A 20,660-nucleotide genomic window follows, 5' to 3' on the forward strand; every position below is an offset into this window, starting at 1 on the left:
TTTATGTTACACGTAAGTTTGTAATTTTGTTATGGACTTCTTTTACTCTACCCTCAGTTGGTTTTTATTTCTATATTAGGGTTGAGTTGAAGATATCGCTTGTTAGCGATAAGATCGCCCATTGACTTATAACTCATGTAACTTGTTTTTTTGTATGTTTTAGGTACCGAAGTATAAATAAATACATGAACACTTTTAAACCGCAACAGTCGATTAAAAGTTTTTCCGTAAACATAAAAAAAAACATACATATATCTTAGATTCTATGTATATTGGTATTTTGCCATAATTTTATTAGTAGTTCCAGAAGTTTTTAAATTAAAAAGGCCATACAATTTACCCCTATATAACTAAGGCGTGGTTAAAATTAAATGAGTTAATTAACTATATGAAGGACCTGTTGTAGGTACAATAAAAGCCATAACAAGATAATGGACCAATTAGCTAAAAGCTAACACAATAATTATAATTAGTTACTACGTCAAAAGCATTAGTTGATTACGATTTGTTAGGATGCATATGAGGTAAGACAAAAATACACAGACAATAATGTAATTTATTAAACTGTATTTGATATAGATACTTTTGAATGTTAGATATTGTTTTTAAGTCTGTGTTCGGTGGACAAGTCAATTTGACCTAAGCGACAAAGAAGTAGCCACAAAAATCCCAATCCTTCGATAGAAATTCTGAAATATATTTTTCTGTATAGACAACCTAATATGTGTGTCAAATGTACTTAGGTTATCGATATCAACATGACATATAATAGTCACGACAAAGAACATTTGATGAAAAGTGATAAAGCGAATTACTCATAGCTTTAACCAAAGTTTGGGGATATTCAATCAACAATCTTGGGTATAATTGTCCCGTTTTAGAACGCGAGCTAAGATTTGAGTAGCATACGGTTTGTTGGCGTTTATGCATTTGCGACTGTAATTACAACTTAATAGAGCACATTTAACATCTGTCGGTTATACAGAAATAGGTGTTTTATCTAAAAAAAATACACAGTACACAAAAAAGCTCGATATTTGGGTAACGCACGAGGTGACTGAAAGAAACCTGTACCGTGTACTCATTTGTGATTCTTTATTACGACTTAATGAAACCGAACCATTTTTGAAGAAGCTGATAACTGGTGATGAAAAGTGGATCACGTACGACAAGAACGTGCGAAAAAGGTCGTGGTCAAAGGCCGGCCTTCACAGACTGTGGCGAAACCCGGGTTAACTCGCAACAAGGTGATGCTGCGTGTGAGGTGGGATTGGAAGGGCATTATTTATTATGAGTTGTTACCACCAGGCAGGACCATCGATTCTGAACTCTACTGCGGACAACGGATGAGATTAAAGCAAGAAGTTGAGAGAAAGCGGCAGGAATTAATCAACAGAAGGGGTGTGGTTTTTCATCATGATAACGCTAGATATCACACATCTTTAGCCACTCAGCAAAAATTAAGAGAGCTTAGCTGGGAGGTGTTAATGCATCCGCCGTATAGTCCTGACCTTGCACCTTCAGATTTCAACCTGTTTCGGTCTCTTCAGAATTCTTTAGGCAGTGTCAGGTTAACATCACGAGAGGACCGCCAAAACCAATGGCCGCGTTATTTAATCAGAAGCCCTATAATTTATATAGCAATGGGATCATATCAAGATGATATATTTGTGGAAGTTCAGGGAAAATTTAAACTATGAAACACATAAATAAAGATAAATACTAAAAACAACAATAGAATTTTCCAATAAAAACTGGTCTGGGAAATATTTCATGTCTTTTTAGAAATATAAAATAGTCATATATTTATAGATACCTTCAGGATGAAGTCTTTTAATTTTGTAAACAATATATCTAAGTAAAACAAAGTACATCGGGTCCTAATTACAAAAAATATATAATCGGAATTGAAGAAACATTGTGCAGTTATAAATTAAAAAAAAAATGTCTGCCGTTACGTGCCAACGTTATTGAATTTTGAAAATGTCTATTAAAATATTATTGCTCGGCATAAGAAATCAATACGAGCAGTGTCCGTCCCAGATTGGCGTACGACACTGGACACCAAGATTGAACCAATGGATTTTTCTATGCGCGCAAATTAAAGTCAAACGTTATATATGTCGCAGCCAACTAGCTTAATAAGCCGTCCAACTAACAGCCTAGCCTTTTAACTAGCGGCCTGAAAGATGTTCAGCCGTAGCGTTTGTAACACCATTTAATAAACTGGCTGGCTAATGCTTAGGCCATTCGGCAAAGTGACCATGTGGCAGAAAAAAAGAGATAACATCTGACATGACAATAACATTATGCTTATGCATGCCTCACTGAGTTAGCTTATATAAGAAAATAATCCAATCATTTCATAACATGTACTCAACACTAAAGTTGTTGAGAATCGCAAACAAATCGTTAAGTTTACAATTTTATTTTTAGTTCCTTCAGATATATAAAATTATATAACACTTAAATCCAAAGCATACACAGCTTATTTATTTGCCTAAATATGCAGAAATCTGAAGTTGTCACTATTATTTTAAAGGCGTGAAACTGAACGAACTGAAAATACAATTGTGAATTTAACGATTTGTTAGCGGTTATCAAAAACTTTAGTGTTGTATAAATGCCATGAAATGATTGGATTTATTTCTTATATAAGTTTACTCAGTGAGGCATGTTTTGTTCTGCGTCTCATTACATTTTTGGTACCAACTCAATTGTTTAGGCAGTGTATGGTTTTAGTATAAATTGTTGAGAAGCAAGAGTGGAGCATTTCGCCTCGACCAATGCAACCCCAAATCAATAGATGTAGTCTAGACAAGGGTTTGTTACACTGTTTTGCTAAATTGTACTAAAACCTGCGTTAAAATTATTATATAAACGTCCTTTTGTTGTAGTTTTTATAATCACCGCAATCTACGTTTAATATATTTGTCATATAAAATATATATTAAGTGAGAAACACTTTGAACTTGAAAAGTCGAGTAACGTTATGTAATACGAGCGTTTAAGGTTTAAATATATAGAAATAAAAATGAATCGCAAAATATGTTACGCGCAAAGCTCGAAGACGGCTGGACCAATTAGAGTATTTTTAAATCTATTAGAAGTTTAATGAAGGTTTTAATGGAGAGAGAATTGGAATAAATTCAGCAGGCAGGGCAGTTAGGAATATATAACTAGTCTGGCCATAAATACTGATACATAATAACTTTTCTTTTTATCAACTTTTTAATTACATATTTTGAATTCCAAATATACGTATTAAAATTAAAAACTTCTTTCGATTTTGCGCCATTTTACATATTTTTTCGTGTTCATTATCAAATTACAATATGAAATGAATGTTAAAGAACATAGGATTGCAGTCACAAAGTGGATATGGAGCCGGTCATATTCCAGACACTTCAAAAGCTTGGTATCAGCCGTATTTTCGAATATCGTACTAATAACAGATACAACAGCACTTCGTCTGTCGAAGACCAGAAAATATCAGAGCGGCCGCGTGCTGTTAGAACGATAAAGGTTGTTAATGCTTTTAAAGCCAGAATTCGTCGAAACCAAATTAGAAAGCAAAAAATCTTATGGCGAGAAATGATGATTCCCCCTAGGACTCTGAACAACTCTCTGAAAACAAGACCTGAAGCTCGGTGCTTATCGTCGATATACAGGACATACCTTAATCAATCTTTACAATTAAAGGGAGTGGATCGATCAAAACGCCTTCTGTCGCGATACGCAGGTGAAAAGTACAAAAAAAACCTCTTTACCGATGAAAAATTTTCATGATTGAAAAAGACTGCAATAAGCAAAATGATAAAGTATACGCTCACAGTTCTAAAGAAGCTGGTAAAGTGGTCGGAAATGTACAACGTGGTCATAATTCTGCGTCAGTAATGGTTTGGTGGGGCGTGTCTTCTTTTTAAGGAGTCACAAAACTAAATTTTTGTGGAAACTACATTTTGTGAAAACTTCAGTCAAAATGTATCAAGATACAGCCTTGGATCATGTTGTGAAAGGTCTCAGCAATACATTTTTTTAAAATATGCCGTGGACTATCCAGCAGGATTCTGCACCTGGTCACAAGGCACGAACTACCCAAGTCCGGATTAATACCAACGTTCTGGACTTTAAAACTAGTCCAAACCTCAACCCAAATTAGACTCAGACTTTAAATTATGGTCAGTTTTAGATGACACGGCAACATTCTCTTAAAAATTCTTTGTAGCAAGCAGTGGTGATATTTCCCTGAAACAGTGCGTATATAGATTCGTGGCCAAACAGATTACAGGGCTGAATAAAAGCCTGAGGTGGCCATTTCGAATAGATTTTTTTTCTGTGGCTTTAATAATTATGTAGGTATGAATTTTTGTACTACATATTACATTACTTCATTAAAAAAAACATATGGCTCTTCATGCGTAGAAATAGTGAACGTCAGGCAAGAAAGCGAATTTCGTGAAAGAACAATATTGCAAGAATCGAAGTATTTTTCCTGTTTATCGTTTCATTAGATTATACATTTAATTGTCAAAAATTGAGTTAGATTTCCATTAATTTTGTACTGGTAAGCATCTCTTACATTTTGGCAGAATGTCAGAGTTTATTTTTGCGCTTCCAACAGACTTACGGTAGAATCTTAACACATACTACTTACAATACTTTCTTTAAAATTTTTAGACAATTATTTTTCTTAATTCATCACTTTTGGAATGTTCTTCAACAATTATTATATTTTAGCTTAATATAGTTAATGTATATTGTAATTATACGGGCGTGTAATTACAATTATAGAAATATTAGTCTTTGAGATACTATTATGATAATCAATATATGGGGCAATAAATCGTGTTGATTTAAAAAAAAATTATAACGATTCAATGTGGATCTTCTTCAATGCAGACATTACGTATCGTGGGAATTTTCTCGTTAGCGGTTCAATTGCACGGGTCATGAAATACTTTTCTAAGTTTGTTTTAAACTAAAGGTACGTTTTAACGTATGGTTATATTATATTTTTAGATATAAATTATTAATCTCCGAGTTTACATTATAAATGTTGGATTTACGGTATGAAAATATTAAAACATAACCGACTCCATCAATAAATAAAACAAGGCATTAGATTTACAAAAGCTTCAACGCTACATAATAACCAGATTAAGATTGTTACAGGAGATAACCATTAAAAGTTACTACTAAAAATAAGCAACTAATTAAAACAACACAACGCAATTTTGAGTTACCATTCCAGTTGAAATCACAACAGTTAGGAAACCCATAGTTTATCAATTGACAATTTACCCTTTCCTGTATTGCAGTGAAAGGTGTGTATGTTTTTAAACAAAATGAGTGTTAGTGATTATAAAAAGTGTTTGTCACAAGCCACATGCTTTAACCAAATTGTAAAGTTGAGTCACTAAAGTTTAATAGACTCTGGTGGGGGTAAACATAGCTCGCAAACCGTAGTAATTACTATGACACATCGCGACCTTCGACTGAGGAAACCGCCAGATCAAACACTGCGTTTGTTGTTTGTATTAGAATTTAATCAAACGCGTTTTCCTACATCTGTGATATGGTTAACGGTCAGTAAAATCACATAAACTCCGTGTTGGTAACAGCACATATTATTACTATTTTGTTTGTGGTATTACCTATAAGGTACCACCTAAAGAAATAAACTATATAATAAACAGAAATGTATCTGCTCCAAGCCTCACTGATGGCATTCAGATGTCATATATATTTCGATTTAATTAAATGTTAAAGAGTAAGGATGACCAACATTTAAAAAAAGGTGTGAATGAACTATGTGGGTGGTAAATGGTAATTCTTATAAATATGATTTATTTGCTCATTGAATTCTATTAAAGCCGAGATCATATTTAATTTCTGAATCTTGAATCTGTTTAGACATATTTTACAACTATGTATGGTAACAATCTTCAAACTCTGACTATGACAAAAGAAGGGTTTGGGGAATTCGTAGTTTAGTCCTTACATTTATATAAAAATAAACCAATGGTATACATTGATATTAGTACTAAGAGAAGGCATGCTATAGATTTTTCAGTCATATAGGTATAAAACATGGACTAAGGAGGAAACATACCACTTTATAATTTTTAATGCTCGGCAAAAACCGCTTTTGTTCCGCCTCTTTCTTTTGGAAGACCTCATTGATGATGTTTCCCAATGCTTGTGCCCCATAATTGAGTAATGCCTGTCCCCCTTGGTTGAAAATTTGTCTTCCTGCACCTTGCAATATTGCGCCAAAATCACCACCACCATTTTGCACCATATTGACCATTCACTGTCACACTTCTTCACGACATTTTGACATTGACTGTTGAAAAATATTTTTCTTTTTTGTTGTATTGTATGAAACTTTTGAAAATTATATTGAATGCACTTTTATATATTTTAAATGATTCGAATAAGAATACTTTAGGCATAAGATTGTATAACTTGGAAGTGTTTCAATTATTAAATATGCATAGCATGAAAAATTTAGATATATTGCATAAAACAATTGATTGTATTAGTAAAATAAGACATTTTACTAGCTGTATAAGCTGTTATTTTTTTTTACAAAAAATGTAATAAGTCTAGTCATCAGTCATATTCCTATTATGTTATGACATCATACAAGAAATATGCTAATTGGCTTTACAATGTTATTCTCTTGGAAGCTATGTATATTAAATTGTTACTTTTAATGTATAAAATTGCCAAATAGGATTACTTAATGAAAGAAGATAAAATGTATATTTACTAATAGAAATTGAAAGGCTAGACTAAATTTATTTCATTATTGATAATAATACTGCTACAGAATATGATAATATTGTTTATTTAAAAGCTATGCTTTAATCTAGCAAAGTGCTAATATCAATCATTTTATTTAAGAGTTAAAAAAGCTCGTGTTACATACACTGCATATGTAGGTGTACCATTACATTCTAAAAGTGTCTAGCCATTTATGAATTGCTTACTTAAATTTAGGTCAATGGCGAGTCCAACCTAAAAGTAACGGCGGACTACGCTACCACGACCATAAAATTTCTTCCAAGCTTTATAAATTCATTATCGTCACAAATCTAACTGGTGAGGTCATCCCATCGAAAAATACAAAAGCTGCATCTACTACTTTAATTAATTATTTCCACATACTATTGAGAGCCTATTTTTAATGTTTTTCCATATAACATAGCAACAAATCTAAGGTGAATTTACCTTAATTTAACACCATATTTACTAATTTAATACAATTTAGATAAAATATTTTCAACACACAACCGCACCAAGATAATTTGAACGAAAATTGACATTTGACACTTCACTGCTCATTCTACGATCCACGATTCTAATATTGACATTTGACAACGAAGAAACCGGATGATTTTAAACGAATCTGCGAAAGAATATGTGTATTATGAATATCGACTTCTGCTTTTAGTAGCGTTATACAACAGTTGAAAGAGCAGGATGAAATGACGTAAGGACTATTTCGTTATTCATGATTTAAATATTTTAATGATCCTTAACGTTGTACTATTTAATTATTGATATTTTTTTTATTTTCTCAATAAAATAATAAATAATAATACACTATATAGATCACGATCGCTGATTATATATACGTTTCTTTGATCATTTTTATTTTTATAGACAAGTAGCTGAACAGCCTTCTGTGCCTGACACAGATTTTTGGGTTGTTAAGACATAATGGTTTTCTTACGATGTTTGCTTTAACCGTACAAAATGGTGTTAATTGCGCACAAATAAATTGGTGCACGGCCGTGATTCGAACGTACGACCTAAGAGTTGAGAGTCGCCTTAAGATTAAGTTAAGATGTATGTCGATCTGTAATTTGTAGATCTATACTTGTCGGCAATGCTGCTTCATTTCGCAAGAACGGGTTTTAATTTTATCATTGCAAAAATTATTGAATAGGTCTTTGCTGACTGCAGAGTGAAGATAATATCAGATTTGCCCAGAAGACTAAAATTAGGACGGCTGTCTGTTGGCGACGTGCATTTCGTTCGTATTATATTAAGTTTCTTATTTAAAAAAAATCACTTTGTAATAGAAATAATGTTATTTAACCGTTTAAATAAATATATGATATAATTTGCGTAGTTAAGGAGTTGAAACAGTTATATGGGAATGAATTTTACGCTTGGTCACAGGCATTCGAATACATAAAAAAAATTGGCGTTTTTGGATCACTATGTGTCGCAATTATTTTTGTAAAGGTACATAAAGGGGGCATAATACTAGATTAAGGTATAATATAAAAAAAATATATGACATTTATTGGAATATTAAACATTAATTGCATATTATGCATTGACGTAATGTTAAAATGCCTTTTTATGGTAATGCAAACAAAGGTAGCAGGACATGATAAGAATTGAAATTCCTGCATTCGCTAATTAATTTATGCTAATATGTATGGTTTGAGGAAAACTGTATATAACATTGGGTACGCATATGCTCATAGCTTTGTATATAAATGATACTGTGTATACAAAACATAAGCTTTTTTATAGAACAAGGGGCAAATGGGCAAACCTATTGTTAAGTTCTGTGCCTATGGACACTTACACTGCCAGAAGGCTCGCAAATGTGTCGCCGGCCTTTTAAGAATAACGTACGGTCTTTACTTGAAACCTTCTAATTCTCAAAACGCCTTATTACAACTACCTTAGTCGAATTGGACCGGAAATACTTCAGTTGGTTCCATTTATTGGCGGTGCGAGGCAAAAACTGCTTTAAAACCGCTCAGTGACTAGTCTACTATAGAGTATAGAGTGGGCTATAACTCCATAAACAAAGTATTAAAAAGTTTGAACTATACAGATAACACCCAAATACAGAAGCTATACACTAACTCCCAGCTTTGGCAAATCGTTTGAAATTTGACACTTTAATCATTAATCACACATATCATACAGATAATTCGTGAAATCCTGCATCGCGTTTTTGTAATCGGTTTTAAAATGGGTACAGTTTCAATGTGAGAATTAACCAAACCATATAAGGTATGGCGCTCCGAGATTTTACGAAATAAGTGATTCACCTTGCATTTTTACGTATTAAATTAGTTGTTTTTATAAAAATATTATTTCTGTGTACTTGAATTGTTAAGTTTTATTGGTTGGTTTGTCTACTGTAACCTCATTATAATTAACTTCCCAGGTTACTAGTTTTAATTAGCCGTCCGTTACATAACAGTAGAATACTTCCTTTACGAGGTTTAGATATATTTTAGAAAAATACTGTCATTAGGTTTGGCTATGTTAAAAAGCCTTTTATGACAAAGCGCGAAAACGTAAATAGTTCTCATTTGAAGTTTAAAGAAATTATTAAATGGCTCGTTGAACTGATTTCGATTGATATTATTTCATTTATTTGATAAGATTTAATATGGTTTTGGTATATGTTAATCAATTGGGCACGTTATGGTGAACTTTAAATGTATGTCATGAACTATAATAAAAAAATCCATACCGTTGGCAGGTTTTCCTTGTAACAATTTGTTTTCGACATACTGCCTACGGGTGTGGATGGAGTTGTTTTTAATGTCACCCTAATGAACTATTAGGATATGTAATATTACTTAAATATACATTTACAGTTGTCATATTATTATTAATTTCAATATTTTAGTCTCATAGATATTTTGTTTCTTTACTCAGATGTCAAATGTTATAAAATTTGGCGCTATTACAAAATGGCGGAAACAAATGCAGTTTTATCCACGAGTAAATTGTCAATAATTAAGCGGTTTAAATTATTATTATAACAAATTTATCCCCTTTGTGATAAGCGTAACCATTTCCTCTTCTATTTATCAAACATTAAACTACACAAAAATGAATGTTATTTTATAGTGATTCCAATTGCAATATTGGGATTTTGTAACACAGCGATTAATAAAGGAACTTTAAAATTGGTTTTCGTCGTTAAATGCCGTCATAATTATTGATTTATAAGATCGATCTTATACCATGTGCATGTTGTTCGTCCGAGAATGTATAGATGAATTACTTAAGATGTCATGTGGAACATGGTGTAATGGTTGCAGCTCCGTACAAACATTGTGTATAACAAAAAACTTGACTAATCGTCAAGAGTGGCGGATTTCTACGTTCTACGCGCTTGCTTTAAGAACTGGCAGTAAATGTAAAATTAGGAGCATTTAATATGTATTTCTTTATGACGTTCATAAGTATACATTGTGTTACCTAAATGAACAAATGATAACTTCCAAATCTCTCCTCAAAAATAAGAGTAAAACTAGAGAGTGGATCTTGTAAATAGTCATTTTTGTTTATTTTTTTACGCAGATTGTTGTCGTTTTAAATATTAGATGAGGTTTCAAATATCATTATGGTTATAAAGGGAACACTACGTCATTTCCTTAGGGAGCGGTAGCTAATTTTAGTTGTTATTCTTTGGAAATCTCATATCTATTTTTACTTACTGAAGTTTAATAGTTCTTTGTTAGTTGTTTTTTGAACGTTAAATAATGCGGGAATGCTGGATTGCACATTGCCATGACCCCAATTGACTGCATGGGCCCTTATTAATTTTATAATTCAATTTTTTATTATTATATTATTTGGTAATACTGTAACTAGCATAATAATAACTATATGGAACGATAATTGTCTGGTTTAATAAATAAATAATATTTTAGTATTATGTCCTCGTATAATTAGCATAAAAGTAGTGTCGAACTGTCAATCATAGACAAGGCACTGGCGTGTTTTCTATAAATATCTTTAGTTGTTAAGACAATGGAAAATCCTAAAATTTTAACAATATTTAATAGGGAACTGGTCTGTCAAGTCCCTGTATATAGGTTATTACATTAAGAAACGTCAGTTTAGAACTATCAATAATGTTATTTGTACGAACATTTTAACCGTCACAATTTTGGCTCTTTCTTTTCTGTCAGTTTCAGCAGAGTCCTATAGGTACCTAGTTGTGTAGAGTAGAGACAGAGGTGAGACATGTAGTGACTAAGAAATTATTAAAAATTTGGACAGTTCAGGATTAATGAATGCATCATGCCGTTGTTATCTGTCCTTGACTCTCTTATCTAAATACTACTATAAAGTCTAGATTGGGATTCGTCATGCATGTTACTTGGACGCATACGTGTACTTAGTAAAATACCTATAGAAATCTTTTAATAATGCAGCTCATAAAAGGAAGTTTATTTTTATTCAATTAGGTTTACTCTTAAAAACTAAACGCATTAAAATACTTGGGTAAAATCTGACTTCATTATTCAGAGACGAGTCGGTAAGTAAAAATCTAGTTTTAAAAAAAACAAACGGACAGGAGGCTCATCTGATGTTAAGTGCCGCCAATGGACACTCTCAAAGCCATAGGGCGAGTGCGTTGCTGGCCTTTTAAGAATTGGTGCCCTAAGTCGAATTGGTTCGGAAATAAGACATGGATTGTCAAAAAGGTTTTACATGAGACAATTCGCTAAGGTTCATAATGTACTCCCAACTCTGCATCAGAGATTGTATGTATTTCGACAGAGATACTGGATATTAATGATCAACCACTGTATTAAGAGTATTGAGCATTTTTTATTGTCTTTTTTTCTTATTGTAAATGTTTTGACCCTTTATATATTATAATATTTATTACATCTTTGGCTAAATCTTTGTTGTTTTTTGTTATTTATAATTTTTGTTAGATGTTACGAAATAAATACGAAAGAGAAAAAAATCTTCTAAGAATTTTGGTTAGTAAATTATTTATACCACTTACTTTTCAGTACATTTACGATCTTTACACTCCAATATACACAAATGTACGTCAGAGTTTGAAATAGAAATATTTATAGCACTCGTAAGACCAGATGGTTAACTGTTAGATCACTGGCCACCATTTGGTCAGCTTATAATTATGAATTGAGTTTAGGTTTGATTTATAACTAGCTGGAATCAGTTAGTCAGTGTTACTCAGAGATAAAAGGCAGAATTTTCGATCAGTCTAACCACTGACTGGCCAGCCTGAAAGTTCCAATGGCTAAGATGAAAGGTCGGGAAGTTAGGTATTTAGTGGCCAGTATAACTTCTAACGTTAGCGCTTTTCATCGCAGTGATTTGTAAGCGCAGATTGTAGGTGTCGCCGCAGTATTACTGTACTAACTTAAATTCCAACTTAATATCCAAAGATGGAATACATTATATCTACAGGTATATATTATGTGTATAAAACATTATAAACAACTTTGAAACTAAGTAATAATATTGGCGAAGGAATTATAATGGCAAAAAGTTTCAAATCGGTACAATAGTTTTTGAGTTTATCATCACAAATGAATTTGTATATTTTAACATTTCATTTCAATACCATAGAAGTATTATGAAGGCCTTTAACGTTCTTACAGAGCTGAAGAAAACACATCGTAACTGGCACAGATTAACCGACAATTTTCTCTTACGAGAACCTATACTCAGGAACTAGGAGGGTTACTTTTAACCACAAGGATATAGATATAGCAATGTCAGAAATACGTATATAAACCGATTCATGATTTATTTCTTTTTTATACAAAAGTGGACACGCGTTTGACCACAATCCCAACTGATGTTAGATATAGCCTATTGGAACTCGCGTGTAGTTTTCTGTTTATTCATTATTAATTATTACTATTACTATGTAGTTTAAGAATACTATATTATTTTATCTAATTATATCGCATATACATGACCAGAGTTCAAAGAAATCACTTTTCATATGCTGAAGAGTATAGTAATTAGCATTCAACTGTTGAATTCTAATTCTGACTGCCTTGGTATCTTTGAAGTTGTAATTAAAGTTTTGATGATTTTTATAATAACCTTGTAACGTGTACTGTGGAAAGAGCATGATATGGTGGACTATGGTTATGTATGATATGGTGAACTTTAATAAATAAATAAATAGATACAAAGGCAACGAAATATATAGCAGTTGCTGAGTCAGAACTGTTCTCATTTAAACCGACAGGATGCATTTCGTTAGAGGTCGTAAACGGTTAGTTTGTAAACCGCACAAATAATATTAAAACATATATTCTATAATAAGCAAAGTACCAATTTAAATTACAAAGTTTAGAAACAAAATTATCCGTACCTAGAACTATAAAAAATTGAAGTTACGATTTTCTTTTATTTCTTTTAGTCAAGGTCAAGGTCATTCAGTTTACAATTAGCTCAGCAATTAGGTTTAATAGAATTTGTTTCATTGGTAATAACTATACAGGACAGTGTTTACTGACTTAGTATCGATTGTATTAAAGAGTCCGAACTACTTTTACAGTATGGCGTCCCTGCGTCGGATTGTCTCTCTCCCTAAAATATGGCGAGGGGGCCGATGGCCTATTTCACCATTGCTCCTGCTGATATGATGATTGATGCTTTGACAATTTGAGACAAATCTTTGTTTTTAATTTATTTTATTATTATTTATATTTATATTACTTAAGATGTCACGTGGAACATGGTGTAATGGTTGCAGCTCCTTACAAAAGTTGTGTAATACAAAAAAAACATGGCGATTAAAAGAGTGGCGGAGAGTTTAGTGCCAGTTCTTCTCTTTCGTTCCCTTGATTTGAGAACTTGAGAAAGGCAGTAAATTTAAAATCAGAAGCATTTAATGTATATTTCGTTTTTAATAATAATTAAGGATAAATGATTTTTGACTTTGTATCTAACTAGTGTAATGCTAAAATAACTTTAATCTCTATAAAAAAATGATTAATTTTACATAATTTCTTCAGAAGATATTTCTTAACATATTGTATATGATCATTATTATAATCTAAGTACTATAAACTTGTTGTCTTATTTACTTTTGAGGAAGTCGGAAATAGTAAGGTGACTTATCTGTAATTTAGAATGACTCAGTGGGTAAGGTTGGCTGTTGAATCCTTGATTACTCATAATATATGTAATTATAATTTTATTAATGAGTAAACATAACTATATCAATTTAATCGTGATATTTCATTGGAAATCGTAAATAGTAGGTGGTCTTCAGAAAGCCAATTGAGTTTTACAAGCCGTTCACTGATTAGCATGTGTTTGATCCCGCGGAGCAGGTCTAGGTTGGTGACTCAAGGTCCCTATGTACAATAACCTACTTGGGGGTTATCAGAGAGCTTGTATAGGAATCCACTATAATATACGTAACTTTATACATTAGTTTGGACATAAACAATTGAACTAAGAAACACTGCAGAAGCCGAAGTTCCTTTGTTTACATAAAACAAAAAACTTACCGCCAAATCTACATTGACAGCCGCGCACGCCTCCTCGACGACCTCCTCCACAGCCCCGCTTTCATACTCTTCTACTGGCAAGGCGGGATACAACTTGATCCCACTAAACGTGGAGTCATCTTCCGATGGCAGTTTTGGATAAAGGCCATTCCCAACGATGTCACTGTGTTCACCATCCCTTTCTCTATCTAAAAACCCGCGAACCGCTTTAGCTGTGTTTGACGTACGATGCCAACCCCAGCCGTTGGCGCGAAAATTCTTGGGATAATAGTTGAATGACATTTTCAGACGTCCGAACGATCGTAAACTGAATCTGAAATGAGATTTCGGGGAGTCAATGCTTTCCGTGTGACGACAGAGGTGAATGGCACTGTAATTATTTTTAATAAACATATTTTGGTCATAATTAAATTTGTTAGTTTGTAGTTATGGGATTTCAAACGACAAAATACTCTGTAGCTGTTAAACACACGAATTCTATATACGAACAGTAATTAAAACAAGTCGTTGTTTTTAAGGCTTAATTACGACTTCTGGGCGAAATATATGATACATTTTACAGACATATATTTATTTATAACTACGACAATATACTGTTTTATGTCACATTTAAGAGACTTTAAGCCGTCAAATTCGAGGCCTCAGAGTCGAGACTTAACGATAAGTGACGGCCGTAAAAAGTATTGGAATTGGCACACAAAAGTAATGATACTCTATTGCTTAGACTAAAAAGTAATTCGTATGTTTTTAGAGGAATATTTAGGTTTCTGATTATTTTATGAGCTATAAGAAGTTCATTTTCATGACCTTTGTGTGACGCATATCCAATTGTACAGCCAGAAAACCGTTAAATTATAAATTTCTTACGCATCATGATTCATCTGTTTTAATTTAAAACAAAGAATGATCTATCGATTTTCAATTTATTGTTACACAATAATAATTGCAGAATAAAATTTATTCGTGTGATATATTACAAAAGAAAATGTATCACGTATTATTATGCAATAATAACGGGCTTAGTAACATTAATAGATCTTTTACTTTAACTTAATAAAAGCGACACAAGTGGAAACGTAAGTATACGCCATATACTCCGAAGAGATTCCAATTACATTCCGCTAGCGCTTGATTGGAAGCGTGGCCGTCCCAACTACCAAGACCCGGAAAGAGAAAGACACTCACTGAGGACGCCCTTTGCCCTCCACGGGTTATAGGACAAGTCAAGTACTTATTAATATAAGTTTATATTAAATCATAAACTTTGATATTGAATGTCTTATCTTATGTTTCAACAATTATTGCTACCGACTCTTTGGCAGACAATCCCTGAGCCCTTACTCTGTGACTTCATTGCAAGTGACAAAGTAAAGACTCAGCGATATCGACAAGTCAATGAGTTTCTGACCTAGAGATCGCGACATCAGCGCTACGGATATTGAGAGAACTACTTCGAACTTCAAACAAAAACGTCGATCCGTCGCCATTGCAAGTTCAGAGTAGGGACACTAGTTTAACACTGGTCGATTTAGGATTCATACAAGCCTGATATTAATTTCTATTAAAAAAAAATATTTTATTTATAGCTGCTGCAAACAGCCAGGCTCATCTGATTTTAAATGATCGTACCGCCCATGGGCACTTTCGATACAGAAGTACACGCGAGTGCGTTTTAAGAATTTGTACGCTCGTATGAGTCTTCGATTTGGTTCGGAATACTAACACAGTTGTGTGTGTTAATTACAGGGTTCATATTTTGCATAGTTTTTATCCTTAAAAATTATAAGGCAAAGAACCGATTGAATAGCGTTCATATATTTGAATACTTGCCAATGTTTGTTTCCTGATAAATCAATACAATGTTTCATAGCATAGGTTTCGTATAAGGCATTTTTCTTGCATAAAAATAGCTGTAAAATACCTATATTAAGTAGTGGATTTGAGTATTCAACATTTTTCTTTTAATCATTTAGAAATTATCACAAACAAGGCTGTGAAGAGGTATGATCTGATCAACGCGTTAAAAAAGATTATTGCAATTTTTGGAGACAAAGATGAATGACCCTTTGAATATTTTAGGAGTCTAATATTATGAAAAAAGTGTAATATGTTCAAAGCAAAATGTGCTGATATATATTTGTGACCCTATATATTACAAATCTTTTCGCTGGGTTAGAAATAGTTGTACCTTGTAGGTTCGTCTAAATGTGTTCTTTGATAATTAACTCTATTCTATCGACTATGGTACAATGTCTAAGTTTTAACTAAAAATGTTATCAAACTATCATACAGTTAGGTAATTTTTATATATTTTACCACAAAACCTTTTGTTATCCATTAATAATTTCTAAAAACAATATATTCCCTCATACGCTAAACAACTCGCTCTCCCACGAGAAGTCGAGAAAATTATTAAGCTGCGAGAGTAAACGGGTTTTTTTTTTGACGCAAGACTGCAAGTCGAATACCCATAAAAAAGGTTAGGTTTAATACAATTATTATCCTAATGACGCTCGCGATTTATTGTTAAAGTAGTTTTGGGTTATTGTACTAGTAAGTTTATAAAGAACGAGATTTTTGAAGGAGATCTATTAAATCTCATATTAATAAAAATACAAATTCCCCAACGATTAATAAGTGGCTTAATTTTTCGTGTAGATAACAATTCAAACGTCGAATTAAAAAAACCTTACAGCGACATACAATATACGGTTTATGGAATCCGATAGTTTATGATAAATTACATTCGCAATGTGTACATTCGCCTATCTTGTCTTTTGTTTACATGAATTTCAGACATATCAAAGGATATTTTACCGGATTACAAAGCGTTTAGTTTTTAATATTTTACAATATTAGTTGCGTATTTGAACATCTGTAAATTGATATGTTAACAATAAAATTGATCATGTAAGTAATGTTACGCCAAAATTAACTTTATTTTTATTTTGAATCGCTAAATATACGATTAATACATACGCCGCGTCTTGTAATATTTTGCTTTTTTAGACCGTATTGGTAGATCGATCAGGCAACTAATTAATTAAAGTAGCCTACATATGAGATTTTTTTAAGCAGAGGTAGGCGTTAACCAAAATTTAATTAAAGAAAAACTAATTTGACTGGAGAGCTTTTGTTTTGATCACGTGGATATTATCTCAAGGCCGACGTAAACAGATGGGAAAATATTTTTTAAAGGTAATAAAATGCACCAAAAGTATGTAAGAATTAACAGAACTGTAAATAGTAACGAGTTAATAAGTAATTGCTATTATTACTCCCTTGTCTTTTATTTATATGCAACGAAAAAACTGACAAAAGTTAACTTACCCAAAGAGTAATAATATTTTAACTTTCCTCAATCCACGTTCACCAATTAAACATGAACGAAATACTAATAGGGTTGCCAGCAGCTGCTTATTGATTTACTATTTTGCCAACCGTTAGCATCTTTGAAAAGCTCATAGAAATTAGATTTTTACAAATAGTCTATTTTGTATTGTTATAATATTTTACTTTTATTTGAGACACAAAATAAAAAAAATCGTGAAATAAAATTTTCAATCAGTCCAGCCAGATCAGTCAATTTTAGGCATATATTATTTGTATGGTGTTGCGTGTATTTATACTATGTCCATTTGCAAAATAGTAAATTTTGCATTATTATGACTAGTTTTATACAAAAAATAGGGTATTGGTTAATTTCTGGCAACTTTAAGAACGGAAGGTGAATATAATAAAAACAGCTTAATTTAATTCATCAGTCATCTATTCATTCGCAATTTGACACTACAGTCACGATTTACTAACGCTAACATTCTCTCAAAATCATCATAGAATCACTCAGACCGTGAAGGTGACAATCATACTATGAAATAAATCAATAATTATGGGAATTAATTAGGTCCTGATTTTAGTTAAAGAATATAATTACTTTTAATTAATAAAATATAAATATAAGTCCACTTTTTGTATCTGGCAAATGCTATTGTCAAGCATCAGCTGTGACATGACATTGATTAAAGACAATGAATAAGATTGACGAATGAATTGAAACTAGAAGGAATGTGAACGGTAAAAGTAGAAACTTCAAAGCCTAAATTAACAACATTCAGTGGTGTTGTGCACGTGTTTTTATTTAGGCAAAACTAAAAATTAAGAATGAAAATTTTATCAGAGGACCGAACGAGGTTATTATTTGAAAAGTTGACTAAATAGTACGTATTCTACCTTTAATACGGATATCCCGTGTTTACTTTACTATTATAACCCCTATGCTCAACATATTATCTCTATCGAATAGAACTTGGTGACAGTGTTTTCTTGTGTGTTTTTAGTATTGGCGTAAATGTTAAGCTGCTTATAGACAGACCAGATGGCACCTATTGCTTTAGAGAGAAGAAAGATCGTGTATACTACATATCAGAGCGTTTATTGCAATTAGCCCACACGGTGAAGCCAGACCACTTAATTTCGGCAGGAACATGTTTTGGTAAATTTACAAAGACCAATAAGTTTAGACTACACATTACAGCGTTAACATATATTGCTCCATACGCTCCTTACAAGCTGTGGGTTAAACCATCATCAGAACAACAATTTTTATATGGACACCATGTTATTAAAAGTGGTAAGTAAAGTTGTTTTTATTATTTAATGTAAAGCCTATGAATATTAGAATGTTTCTGAATGTTTTTTAATTCACTTCATTCTTCTTCATCTTTAAGCATTCTTGACATCTTTCTTATCTGGATCTCTTCATCTTAATATATTTTTTTATTATTTTACCATGTGTGTAATTAGCTAGGATATTACCGCTAGCTGGACCAATTTAAATATTTTTTCTCTATTTATTCATTGTTATCTAAGGAAGGTTTTTTTGAATAAAAAAGATAATAATAAAAAATTATTTAGCACTTATGTTTTTTTCCGCAAAGATAAAATGTTCCTTATGTTATGTAGCTGCTTCATAGGTAGGCTAAGTAAAAAAATATATATATTTAGGCGACACAGTTTGTAGGGGCATCTGGGTTTCGAATATAAAATAATTAGGAAAATACAACTGATAAAAAATATTTCAGTAAAATTATTTTACTGCCGCATTAAATTATAAAGCATATTCTGTAGAGCTTAAGCCTTCTATCTGCCCAGTTCTGCAGGTTTTAAAAAGAAATTAAATATGGAATAGTGACTCGTTCTCACCCGACTCGAAAACATTAAAAAAAGTAAAAAAAAAAATTTTTTAGACAATGTAACTTATACAATAATTTATCATTTACAGGTCTTGGGAGAATAACAGAAAATACACCAAAAAATCAAGGAGTAGTTATCTTAACCATGTCAGACATTCCGATAGGCTTCGGAGTTACATCTAGATCAACAACAGATTGTAGACATGCTGACCCGCTAGCGACTATTGCCTTCCACCAAGCTGATATAGGAGAATATATAAGATCGGAAGACACATTAGTATAATAAATGTAGTTTTTAATATAGAGTGTTATGATTTACTCCAGGAGACTTGGATCAAGTTTGACAGTATCTTTTTAGCACAAGTAATCCAATATAAAAACTCAGTAAAGTCCATAATAATATCACCATAATTTCTAGTTATATTTTAGAAAAATATACTGTTCACTAATACCTAACATAATTACTTCAGAAATGACTATTAAAGCTTACATTGTTCAGGATATGTTAGAAATATTAACAATTTACATGTAAATATGTGAAAATAATATGGAGTTTGATATTTGTATTATGTGCTACTGTTCGAAGGTTGTTCGCTGATTTGGCTTGATGAGACATGAGAAGTGGAATGAGATTTAAACCATCTACATTGTGTCTTTCCTTAAGCGCCATCTAATGGTATAGCGTTGTAACGTTTGCCCTAACGGCTACGAATTTAACCGTTCGTCGGAGGAGTTACTTATTATTTATAGGCCTTATTGATGATTATTAAAGTGAAACTTCTTTATCGGCGTTGGAAAAAAATTTACCGTCACATATTTCCGTTACACGTTTTTTTGTTGATTCGAAAAGATTAGCAACCAACAAGCCCTTAATAACAAAAATATATAATAACGATAACAATGAATAATATACAATAATAATTCTATTACAATTAATGAAATTCTGTAATAAAAGATTATTATTGATTATAACTAAGAAGTTATATTCATGTCTAAGTTAATAAAAGCGTTTTGTTAAACTTCATCTAATTTAACATTTAACCAATTTCTGTAAAGTTGCATATAGTAGATCATTTTTCGAAAAATAAGGTCATAAAGAAGTTTCACTTCTTATGTGTGTACACTAGTACACGCACACATTTTCTTTATAGGGAAGTGGACTATC

At 32.1% G+C, this 20,660-nt stretch overlaps 2 protein-coding genes across 7 annotated transcripts in view; one reads left to right on the plus strand and one right to left on the minus strand.

Moving 5' to 3' along the window:
- LOC123717959 (calpain-B-like) overlaps window positions 1–17,689 on the minus strand; it is a 38,991-nt gene extending 21,302 nt beyond the window's left edge. For 2 of the 6 annotated variants that reach the window (XM_045674294.1, XM_045674266.1), the window contains exons 1-2: window positions 7,240–7,350; window positions 6,116–6,349 (exon numbers count right to left, since the gene is read on the minus strand). In XM_045674294.1, the coding sequence (XP_045530250.1) occupies window positions 6,116–6,313 (198 nt within the window). In that variant the 5' untranslated portion in view covers window positions 6,314–6,349; window positions 7,240–7,350. The other 4 variants (XM_045674285.1, XM_045674257.1, XM_045674248.1 and 1 more) reach the window with 3 other exon arrangements.
- Window positions 17,690–18,378: 689 nt separating this feature from the next.
- On the plus strand, window positions 18,379–19,796 carry LOC123720174 (60S ribosome subunit biogenesis protein NIP7 homolog). Its single transcript, XM_045676700.1, has 3 exons — window positions 18,379–18,520; window positions 18,641–18,933; window positions 19,585–19,796. The coding sequence occupies exons 1-3, from the start codon at window positions 18,465–18,467 to the stop codon at window positions 19,776–19,778; spliced, it is 543 nt and encodes a 180-aa protein (XP_045532656.1). The 5' UTR covers window positions 18,379–18,464; the 3' UTR covers window positions 19,779–19,796.
- The last annotated feature ends 864 nt before the right edge of the window (window positions 19,797–20,660 follow it).

This window comes from Pieris brassicae, chromosome 2, assembly GCF_905147105.1.
Source record: "Pieris brassicae chromosome 2, ilPieBrab1.1, whole genome shotgun sequence".
NCBI lineage: Eukaryota > Metazoa > Arthropoda > Insecta > Lepidoptera > Pieridae > Pieris > Pieris brassicae.